This window comes from Cyclopterus lumpus, chromosome 18, assembly GCF_009769545.1.
Source record: "Cyclopterus lumpus isolate fCycLum1 chromosome 18, fCycLum1.pri, whole genome shotgun sequence".
Lineage (NCBI taxonomy): Eukaryota > Metazoa > Chordata > Actinopteri > Perciformes > Cyclopteridae > Cyclopterus > Cyclopterus lumpus.
In genome coordinates this window covers 6831015-6842696 of record NC_046983.1, presented here as the reverse complement: position 1 = coordinate 6842696, position 11682 = coordinate 6831015, and the positions used below count along the sequence as shown (strand labels likewise).

Genomic DNA, 11682 nt, shown 5'->3' with positions numbered 1-11682 from the left:
CTGATGTAAAAGTATTGATGCATGTAGCCGTATCATCTGTTACATGTATAGATATTTAAATATCTAATATGCACACATGTTGTGTTTGTCGACAAAAGGATTTTCCCTGGCTCGTTCAGGTGAATATCAGTCATGTGTAATGAGTTGGAGTAGTCCCTTTTTTTTAAGCTCTCTGATCCAGCCTCGATCTGTTACGTAAACCCATTTCAGTCCTGAGGTTGCCCGGGAAAACCCCGTCTTCATCTCGTAGCCGTTCACTGCACGTGTCTCGTTGACACTGGTCATGTGGCTGAACTCTTGTCTGCGTGTATTTTCTGTGTGCTCGGCTTATGTGTGTGTGTGTGTGTGTGTGCTTTGTTGTGTTGCTTTGTTGTTTAGCTCGCCTGCTTCATGAGATACTTTGAGTTTTAGTCCTCCCTTCTTTTTGTGACCATTGTCGTCACTCGACAACTAGACTAGATTCTTGTGAAGCCCCACCCCCGCCCCCAAATGTCAGGCTGAAATTCCAGCAGAGCAAATGTCAAGGTGGACCTCTGGCTGTATGTGCTCTTTGTCTGCTCTATGTTGAAGTCTTGTTCTGTTGCATGCGTCGTTCAGCAGTGAGCTTGGGCCGTTCAGAACCTGGTTGGGAACGCTGGAGAGAAGGTACCGCTCCAACACATAGACTGTACCCTAAGTAAGGAGTAGGCAACCTTTCTCAGTACACAGTCTGTGCCCCCAAGTCCCACCCATTCCTGTTCTTCTCCAGCTGTCCCCGATTACCCCTCTGGAAATAGTTTAAAATACCAATCTCATGAATTGACATTATTTTCAACGACCCGTTTGGCTGCACTAGTATTCATGATGTACCGCAATGAAGCGAGCGATGCTGCACAACAGGCAGCTCCACGTTTGTGTAACATAGAGGTGCAGTCAACTATACGCAAATCAAGTATGCCCAGCATGAAGATCATCGAGCTGCACCATGAATACATGAAGCGCCTTCTATCCCACCGTTTTTAGATACTTAAACTCCGTTACTGCTCTTGTCCCTAAGTGACAATGGACTTCTCCCACATGTTGAAACCAATTAGAAGATATTGCAGCTATATTCCTCTTTGCAACACGTGTTCCTCCCCCAATCAACCGCCCTCTTCATAACTATAATATGTCACCAAGGTCCCCACTAACCCGTATGCGTAGAAGAGCTGTGTCTTTGTGTGCAAGTGTATTTCGTCCTCAGTGCACAACTTGAACACATCCACATCAAAGCAAAAGATGTGTTGAAGCTGTCCATCACACAATTAGACTAGTCATGACTGAAAAGCCTCCGTTACTTTTTATTTCTAGTGATGAGTGTATTAGAGGTCTGCATGGTACTGCTTTTTCAATCCCTCTCTCGGGTGATCTCTGACTGCTTGCTCCAGCAGATCCACCGGTCACCTCCCACCCCATCACAATCGATACACATAAATGCTGACAATGCAGTTATTCAGCTTACCCATCTTTAAAAGATGTGGAAACCACAAGACTTTGGATTGTGTCCCTCCTCCTTGATAGGTAAAGTTGTATCGCAGAGCAACAGATACACACCAGTACAAGTGGGAGATATATAATAAACTGAATGTTTTTGGTTTTAATGGGGGGCAAAGCATTTCCCCTGACGCTTAACCCTAGAAATTACAGCCTTTTGTGATATATTTGTCAGGCGGTGATACTGTTGACAGTCCACATGTGTTATGTGGTGTCCCAGACCCATTGCAGTCCTCTACTGTCCTTTTGTATGTTACTTTTTCTATTTATTCCTGTCTTTTCTTTCAGTTTGTGTGCTTTTGCCATTTCTTTTTGTTGTTTGCCGTCTGCTGCAGGTGTACTGCTGCTACAGGCGGGCGTGGAAGATACACATGCACGCACACACACCAAAGAAAATGCAAACCTTTAGCTCTGGAGTGTGTGTGTGTGTGTGTGTGTGTGTGTGTGTGTGTGAATGCTTTGCCCTGCAGTTAAGAGGATTATCTGTGTGTGTGTGTTTGTTAGTGACCTTGTGTGACTCTAAATATGGATTTGACTGATTTATGGGATTATGTGAAACATCAGGGCGAGCAGACGTTGAACAGACATAGATACTTGTGTGATCTTATACTGAGGTAAGTAGCACATCAGAAAGAAAAGACTTTCCTCAGTGTTTGTCTAACTGTTTGTTTCTCTCCCACACTTCTCCTCTACACTCTCACCCCCTCTTTTATAACTTTTTTCTTCCTTTTCTTTCTACTTTGTTCATCTACCTTTCCCATTGTCTTCCTTTCCTGCTTTCTCTTCCCTTGTCTCCTGTCAAATCCACCCTAAATTCTTCCACATTTGCACCTCCTCTTCTCTGCCTCTTCTGTCATCACACCTTCCAACCTCTTCCCAATCCCGCTTTAATCTTTTCACACCTCTTTCTTCTTCTTCTTCTTCTTCTTCTTCTTCTTCTTCTTCTTCTTCTTCTTCTTCTTCTTCTTCTTCACATCCGCCCCCTCTGCTCTTCTAAACCCTCCCCTCTCCTCTGTATCCCCTTTTCTTTAACATCCCTCGCTCCGTCCCCCCCCCCACCCCACCCCCACCCACCCACCCACCCACCCACCACTACTCCTCTATAGTGCCCCACCCCAGCGGGCGCCCGGTGCCTCCCCATCTGCACACAACATCAGCAGCGCCACCTCGTCAGACCGTACCAACTTCTCCCGAGGGGTGGGCATCCGCAGCACATTCCACGCAGGCCAGCAGCGGGGCGCCCGGGACCAGCAGGGTTCCGCCTACCCCGGCGGACCCGCGTCCCCGTCACTGTCACATGGCAACAGCCAGGCCCGGAGGACACACGGCGCCACGGGGATTTTCAGCAAGTTCACCTCCAAGTTTGTACGCAGGTGAGCGGCAGAAAAGAGGAAGGGTGAATAGTTGAGATCATAACCTGAGAAGCAGCAGCAAGACAGATGGTACGGAAGAGGATATGTGGCAGGAGAAGAAGGAGGTTTGTAGCTTAGTAGATGCAGAGCAGTCGTGGTAGCAGCTGTTCTATTTATTATCCAGCTACTTTGCAGTTAGAAGCTTTTTCTGAGTACTGAGGTCTGAGCATTATGGAGAAAATTACTGGGTTTACGTTACAAGTCACTTCATGTGCTTGCTTCCTGTCAAGAACACCGTATCGTACGTCCATGTCATCACTGGTTTTCAGAGTATTTCTTTTAAAGGAGCTGGTCTCATCTCATCCCTATCACTAAACTTGTGCTGATCTGTAACTCTGCTGCGAGCAGAAGGGGGAGGAAGGGAACAGCTGCGTCTCCTCTATAATTTTGTTTGGAGCGGTGGTGACTGAGGAGTAATTTTGGTTTTGGTTCCACGTCTGGCCCAGTTCTCTTCTCCGTCTTCCACTGCAGGTTGCAACATTAAAGCTACTTGTATGGGTAGCTGGTTGTAATCGATACTTTATATTTATTTAATATAAATGTATTATTGTCTAAGGAAGTGGAATCAGCTTTGCAGCTTTGATCCAGCTCTGCTGTGTAAATACGAGGTGAAGAAAGTACATTGTGGTTATAAAAGGGGAAGTGAAGAAAGAAACTGACTATATAGTATAACCAACTCTTTTGACTACAGTGTCCATTGGTTTCTACTAGTTCTATAAATAAAGGCTCAGACGACGTTTGTTCTGATTCATGTATGAAGGGTGATGAAGTCAGAGTGAGAGAAAAGTAAAAGAGTGCGGTGGAGACGTAAGAATATGGAGGCGTGGAGGGGACAGGAAGTGAGGGTTTAAAGGTGGCAGGAAAGTATGAGACTGAAAGCGAAAGGTGTGTGTGTGTGTGTGTGTGTGTGTGTGTGTGTGTGTGTGTGTGTGTGTGTGTGTGTGTGTGTGTGTGTGTGTGTGTGTGTGTGTGTGTGTGTGTGTGTGTGTGTGTGTGTGTGTGTGTGTGTGTGTGTGTGTGTGTGTGTGTGTGTGTGTGTGTGTGTGTGTGTGTGTGTGTGTGTGTCACAGCTACTCTCTAGGCCTCCCACTCAGAGATACTGTAGCTCCGTGGCGACAGTATCCATGGTTACACCGGAGATATCACTTTTCCCTCAACTATAAATACCGCTAGTGGGGACACCTTGACACACATGCACGCACGCACACACAACTTGGCGTGCTGGTAGGAAGTAGAGGTGGTGGAGACAGAGAGATTGTGTTGCATTTGTACAGTTTGACCACACACGTGTGTATATATATATATATATATATATATATATATACACACACTAAAGCTATGCCTTTTTATTAACATAATATAACCTCACCACTGCATTTTCCTGCTTGATCTGGAGAGTTTCTCTGGTATACGTGTGTGTGCGCCAGATTAAGTTTCTCACTGTGTGTTAAAGATTAAGTTGTTGCTTATTCTGTGCATTCCCATTTGAAATGTGTCTTTGTCTGTGCACAGGAGGTGGTTTTCGCTACCTTTTTTTTTTAAAAACAAACAAAATTTGAGCTGTTCCCCTCACAAAAACTTCTTTTCAGGATGAGCCAGGACTGCTCCGTACATGGAGGAGCACTTTATTTTGTGTTGTTGGGGGGATTGAATGTGTTCAAACTGGTTCACTTTATGGAATTTCTTCCACAGAGCTCATTAAATCCCTCCTAAGGTGTTCTGTTGTGCGTTTGATAATGTCTGTTCCCACATTCACACCAGTGATTTAACATTCAAACACATTCGGATTGAAAGTGGACACAGTAACACTGTTTGTGTTTTATTTTTTGGTTATGTAATGTGGGTGGTGCTTGCTGCTTCAATCCCAAATGAGCCTCGTTCATGTTGGACAGTTTGCTTTAAAGTTTGCTGCTCAGAGGCCAGCTTGTCTTCCACAGTAAAGTTATGAATCTATATGTTTTTATATATACGTTTGTTTCTCTTTCTTTATCCCTCTTTTGTTTTTGTAGAAATCTCTCGTTCAGGTTTCCGAGAAGGTAGGCAACACCCCCAACGTTAAATATAACCCCTTGATATATATATATATACACGTATATTCTCCTCTTCATATATTTTACATATATATATATATATATATATATTTCCTCCCCTTTTTGGTGTTTCGTGCAGCTTTTTTTTTTTAAATCTTCCTTTTGTGGCTTGAGCCTCATCTTTTCTCCTTCTTTTTTTCTGTGGTTGGCCCCTTTTTTTGAGCCTTCTGGTTTTGCGTGCCGTGTTTTGGTCCATTTTTATTTATTTAATTTTTACTAACTTCGACCTCACCCAGCCGCCCACTCCCTTAACTCACTCACCCCATCGTCATCGTCATCCTGCGGCACAATAACACCTCACCCCTCTTCTTCTTTGTCCCACATCGTCCCTCCCACCCACCTCCTCCTCATCCTTTTTTAATTTATTTACCAGGTAGAGCGTGTGTGAGCTTGTGTCCCCCTGTAGCGTCACAGATTTAGGTCGAGTCTTGATGGTGCATTAGATCAAACTTCTCCTTTTTAAGCTTCTGATGCGGGTGATGTTATGCCTCTTTTGAGGTTTGTAGACATCTCCATCTCCAAATCGTAGAAACTGGTGAGGTAATGGTGTAGAAATGTCACCGCATGAATAGCGTCTGGTTCTAATTTCTCTCTAATGTCCATAAATAAGCACACAAGATAGAAAAGAAGCACAGGGACAGGAGACCTCAGCATATTAAAGTGTTATGTTTAACCCAGGGTTGTTTAATGTTAACCATCATCCAAGCTTATCGCCACCTACCAGACTACCACCCATCTCACCTCTGCTTCCATCGGTTCGGCCTCTGAAATCAAATTAGAGACCGGAGTTGTGTTTCTAGTTTTTGGTGCAAGTTTGTGAGGAACCCACCCGGCGAGCGATTTCTAATAAAAAGCCCGCGGCTGTCGTTGGTAGTTGTGATGGAGAGGTGGAGGAGAGGTGGAGAGGACCCGGGAGGGACGGAGCTGCAGTGTTTCTCAGGCACTCGTTTGTGGAGGCTGCACTCTTCCTTTCTTTCATCGCTCTGTTTTCACTCTGGCATTGGCTCTCTAACAACAACAACAACAACAACAACAGAACTGGATGGCTTTGACCTACTCTGGCTGGAAAATAGCTTTTTATGCTATGGACACACACACACACACACACACACACACACACACACACACTTAAAGCACAGACATGAAACAAAATCTAACATGAACACACTGCTTGTCTCACATGCTGATGACGACATGATGACACATCTTACATTAACGTATGTACATGCTGAACACATCTCACACACTTTAGAGTGTGTTGTCTGCTTTTTACCAGCAGGTGGAGCAATTCTCCTTGTAATCCCCACCGTTGCTCCACCTGGTGGTTAGAAGTTGTAATACTGCAGTAAAGCCTTTAGGCTTTCTCATAAATGATTTACATTTGAAACATGAGAGGGAGAAATAATTAATCTTCCTCAAAAAGAAATGTATGTATACATTTGGGACAACTGAGTTATGTTTATGAGCATATGGATCGCTGCACGCATTGACAGTGCGGTCTTTGTAGAGCACAGTGAAAGTATCTAAAGTAATCATCTCATCAGTCCCTTGTTTTCCCCTCCTTTGTGAGCCATTTTGCATCCCCTCATATTAAGCTAAATCATACAGAGCATGCAAAATGGCACAAATTGTTTAATTGTACCTCATCATTTAAGACATCCTTGTGTAACTGTTTCCCACTTCTCCAACTTGTCATTTCCCATGTGCTATATTTTTAACCATATTTCTGTTGCAGATGGTATTTTACATGTTTTGGTTTATCATTTTTTTTGAATGGGGCAAAACATAAAGTGATGTCTTTCCCACAACATAATGAATTTAAGACCATAAACTGTTGAATTTGTCATGTGTCACTTTCTGCATGTGTTTACATGTTTTCTGTCTTTGTGTTTCTTTGTTGTTTGCTTTCCTCTGTTAAGTTTGTTTCGTATGTTTTCAGTCTTGTCTGCTGGTATGAGAGAGAGTGTGTGTGTGTGTGTGTGTGTGTGTATGTTACACATGTGTTGTATAGGACTTTTAAACCACCTGTGCAGGTACAATGTTACTAATAGAGGTTTTAATGCAGTGCTGGGGTCAACAATGAGCCTAACCTCCTTTTAGCCGCACGACTCGCCCTCAATGTGCCGACCGTTGTGTTCCAAACCATTCCATCCTGGTCCAAGTGGCTCCATTTCACATTTGTATGAACCCATTCCAAGCCGAGCCGTTCCCTTCCAAATCATCCCTTATTGAATTGTATTCCCAACATTCTGACATGACATTTCATTTACATTACATTTTGATCCATCCCGCAGCTGGTGACACCAGGCTTTTGTTATTTTAAACTTAGCCGAGGTAAAACACAAGTCATGTTGAAAACATTGAATAGTAGTTACTAAAAGTGGACTTTACATATAAACGCTGCGTAATGAATTCATGAATGGCTCGGCGCTTTATTCACTTCTCTTTTCAACCCATTGAACACTTGGGACGTCCCCTCATTGAGGAGCTGAGATCCAGTGCCGACTCCCAGTGGACTCGCACGGGGACGCCGAGTCCTCAGGTGGCTCTGGACTTAAATTTGAACAGTTGGAGTGCAAATGAGATATTTGGCGTCGGTGCTCGACGTGGTTGGATTGGAACATTCAGTCAGGCATGGCGAGCAGCGCAGTGTGTGTCTGTGTGTGTGTGTGTGTTCAGCCAGCTGATTTTCTATCTGTGTGAGAGTCCAGTTGTTGGCTTTAGCCCTCAAAAAGACTAAACTTGTGTTGATTTTTCTCGAGGAGTCCGTATGAGGGAGAGGGTCAGGATGAGGGGAGCAGGTGAGATACAGAGCAGCCCCGAAAACCCCTACAAACCCCCAGTCTCTACCAATACCGCCTGCCGATCAGTAGACTGGAGCCAATCAGTAGTTGATCTATGAGCTTGTTGTGAATGGCTTTGGGGTGGGGGGGGGGAGCTGGGATGTAATTGATTGGTGACGGTGATAACAGCTTAACCAATCAGGGGACGGGAGACCAAATGGTAGCATCCCAGAGTGAGAGTGCCGGTGTGGAGGTTGACCTGCATGTGTGTGCGAGGGGTGAATTGGAGTTGAAGTACCCAAATGTGTGTTTGTGTGCAAGCAGACTTTAAATTAATTGTCGCACACGCACAGATGTGTCACCACACATCATCAGAGAGATATGCATGCACAAACACACAGGGGGGTACCTAAAGACATTTTTGCTTTTTGTTTTCCATTCATTTCCACGACCTCATCATCTCCCTCTTCCTCTCAATCCTCCCTCCTCCCCTACTTTTTGTCTCCGCTTTTTAAATAATTTTCTCACTTCTCACCCTTTTTTTCTTTTTTCTTTTTTTCTCTCTCTGCGTATTTCTTGCTTCCTCATTCTCTCCCTCACCCTCTTTCTCCCTGCCTCTCGTCTCCTTTCTTTTCCTACCCTTCCCTTGGCCACCTCTTTCTCTTCCACCCTCCCATCACTCACCCAGGTCTATGCTGAGCAGTACAGTGGACAAGTCAGAGAAGACGTCAGGGGGCGTTCTCTCCTCTTCTTCCAACAATGACGAGAACAACTCCTCACCAGGATCTGTTAACACGGGTACGTTTTACTTCTGCTTTACTTCAGAAGTCGGATGAACAGTCACCAGTAGGACAGTAATCCTGTCCTCTCCTTCTTAATTTATACAAGTTTACCCTGTTTTCCAACTCGGAAGCCATTTCCTCGTCATGATGCTGCATTGGTTTATGTTCCTACCCCTTTATGGAGGTGCAACTTAATTTTATTTTTCTCTTGTCACGTCCTCCCTCCCCACCCCACCTCAGGTGGCACCGGCACCCCTCCGGCCATCGGCAGCCAGAAGGACCCGGCCAAGCCGCGCTCGCTCCGCTTCACCTGGTCCATGAAGACCACGTCGTCCATGGAGCCCATGGAGATGATGCGCGAGATCCGCAAGGTGCTCGACTCCAACAGCTGCGAGTACGAGCTGCGCGAGCGCTACATGCTGCTGTGCGTGTCGGGCAACCCGGCGCGAGACGACTTCGTCCAGTGGGAAATGGAGGTGTGCAAGCTGCCGCGGCTCTCCCTCAACGGCGTGCGCTTCAAGCGGATCTCGGGCACGTCCATCGCCTTCAAGAACATTGCCTCAAAGATTGCCAATGAGCTCAAACTGTGAGTGCGCAGGAGGAGCCGCGAGGAGGGATGAGATTAAAACGAGGAGGTGGGAGTGTGAAAGAGGCTAAAGTGAGGATGATGCTGTAAGCGAGATGAGGGGGTCAGTGTGGAGGTAAGCTAAAGGGTGGGATCACTTTAAAAAATAACACGATTGTTATCTGGACAACGGTCTGAAGTAGGGCTATTGGTTCTGAGACTAGGAAACGTTTATTTTCTAGGAGTTTTGTTCCTTAATTAAGTTCACGAGGCCCTGCCATTAGAAACTCTGAGTTGATTTCCTCTGAGTTGTGAAGTACTTATAGACCGAGGTCTTCTCTGTTCCCTGCTGGGTGTTTTCTTTTTCTTTTTTTGTCTCGTTCTACTTAGACGTTCCACTCTTCTGCATGTTCGATCTGCTCTTTCTGTTTTTAAGTAGTCACACTTTGATCGCTCGGACCACTCCTGTCACTCCTTCCTGCTATTTATTCCGTTTTATTCTCAACGGTTTTGCTGCCGGTTTTTTGGGGGGATAGAGAGGCGGGGGGGGGGGGGGGGGGGTTAAACAATGGGGGATAGATTGAGGACAGAAAGGGTGCAGGAATTGCTGCAAACAATAAAATTCTACTTTCTCTCTGAATCTCTAACACGTGGCAATGATTGACAGAAAGTTCGGAGTCTTATTTTGCTGGAAACTCAAAGGAGTTTTGATTGAATTTGTTCTGATCCTCCTCCAAAACCTAATGGACTCCAACTGAGCCAGGACTTTGGTTGCTGAAGCCCACTGTCTCTCTGTCACACACACACACACACACACACACACACACACTCTCACACACTTACAGATTGACTTTGGATGCAGATGGATTTTTGACTGCTGCTGTTGGTTAAAGGACCCTCTCCACTCCTCCACCTGCCCACCCAAACCTCCCTTCCCGCACACAAAAATGAACTTTTAAAAATCCCCCTGATCCCCCCCCCACCACACACACACATACACTCACTCACTCTTTACCACCCTCTCTCCATCGAATCTCAAACTGAACTCAGCACAAACACATCCATCTTGTACGCCTCTTCACTCCCTTTTTCTTCCTCTCCTCTCATGCCATCAAGTCTGAGGGGTCCAGTCAGACTCGATGATGTCATCGATTGTACGGGCTTCAACCCGTCTTCAAGCCAAGTCCGTACTTTTGTTTTTTCTTTTGTCTTTTTTTAATTTAGTTTCTTCTTTTATGGCTTTTAAAGAGTTGTGCACTGGAAAAGAGGGGCATACGGGGAAACTGGGGAGGAAAGGACAGCTCGTGGACGGGGTTGTTGATGGATTTTATGTTGCCTTTCATTGTAGAATTTAATTTGGGGTTTGTTTTTGTTGTCAGCACATAAATGCTTGAATGATTTATTTGTACTTTTAAAAAAAAAATGTATGTTGGTATCACATCGGTTGGCATCACGCCTTCATATCCATAATGTCAACCCTGAACCGACACACTTTTCCCTGTTTCTGCCCCACACACACATCCGCTCTCTGCTACACAGGTTTGCAAAGAGCAAGCGCACACAACAAAAAGGTTTCTTTGGAGTATGTAACTGTGTGAGTGTGTGTGTGTGCGTGAGTGTATTATAAAAGATCACTGGAGGAAAAAAAGAAGAAAAAAAAATTCAATGGTGAATTATTTTCTTCTACTTTTGATTTGATAATATATTTTTGTTGTGTCGTTGGAAATTTTGGGTTTGTACAGATTTGGATTTTTGGGGTGTGAAGGGATCATGTCGGATCATATCATTGCTGCCTTTTCAGTGTAGTGCACCTTTAACACACACACACACACACACACACTCAGTGTATCGGATTAAACACAACCCCCCACCCCCCATGTGCAGACAGCAGTTGTCAGTATACTTAAGGATGAAGATGATGATGGTGGTGGCGACTACTGCTCGTTCCTCTTTCTTTTATTTCCTGTGTGTTCTTTCAAAGGCCTTATCGGTCCAGAAGGCTTGAAGCCGAAAGAAAGCGTCAAAAACGTCTCCGCCAAAACGTTTTCCCGCGTCGGAGCTCATGTTCACGCTCGAAACCACGAACCAGAAGACGTCACTTCCTTTCTCTCACTTTGCGTTGACGCTCCAGTTTGTCGAAGTGGAAGAGAAACGCACACACACACTCGCGGGGGAGTTGGAGAAAGGGGGTGGGGGGCGATTGGGATAATGCTGGGTCCCGTCAGCTGGTTGTACCTAACTGTCTTTCTTTCACAATGATACACTGTCATTTTGTTGTTTTTCTTTCAGTTTTTAATACGTCAGATTTTTCTTTCAAAGTTGATCATGTATTAAGGTGCTGGGTATTGGATTCTAATTATTATTCTGGCTGTTGCTGTTATATTATCTCTTTCAGGGTTGATTTTATTTACATTATTTTCGTTTTACATTGCTGTAATTTACATTGATTTAAAAATGTGTTTTGAGCAAACTGTAACTGTAGTGGTGGGTTTGGGGTTGGGAGGGGTGATCAGCTCTGGCAAAATGTATTATTTGTTT

The 11682-nt window shown here is 44.8% G+C and overlaps 1 protein-coding gene across 11 annotated transcripts in view; it reads left to right on the top strand.

The window, feature by feature from the left end:
• mark2b (MAP/microtubule affinity-regulating kinase 2b) overlaps positions 1-9695 on the top strand; it is a 40856-nt gene extending 31161 nt beyond the window's left edge. For 5 of the 11 annotated variants that reach the window (XM_034556707.1, XM_034556699.1, XM_034556702.1 and 2 more), the window contains 5 exons: positions 2619-2885; positions 4934-4960; positions 7777-7815; positions 8486-8595; positions 8820-9695. In XM_034556707.1, coding sequence (XP_034412598.1) covers positions 2619-2885; positions 4934-4960; positions 7777-7815; positions 8486-8595; positions 8820-9169 — 793 coding nt within the window. In that variant the 3' untranslated portion in view covers positions 9170-9695. The remainder of the gene's footprint in view (positions 1-2618; positions 2886-4933; positions 4961-7776; positions 7816-8485; positions 8596-8819) is intronic. The other 6 variants (XM_034556708.1, XM_034556700.1, XM_034556698.1 and 3 more) reach the window with 5 other exon arrangements.
• Positions 9696-11682: the final 1987 nt, after the last annotated feature.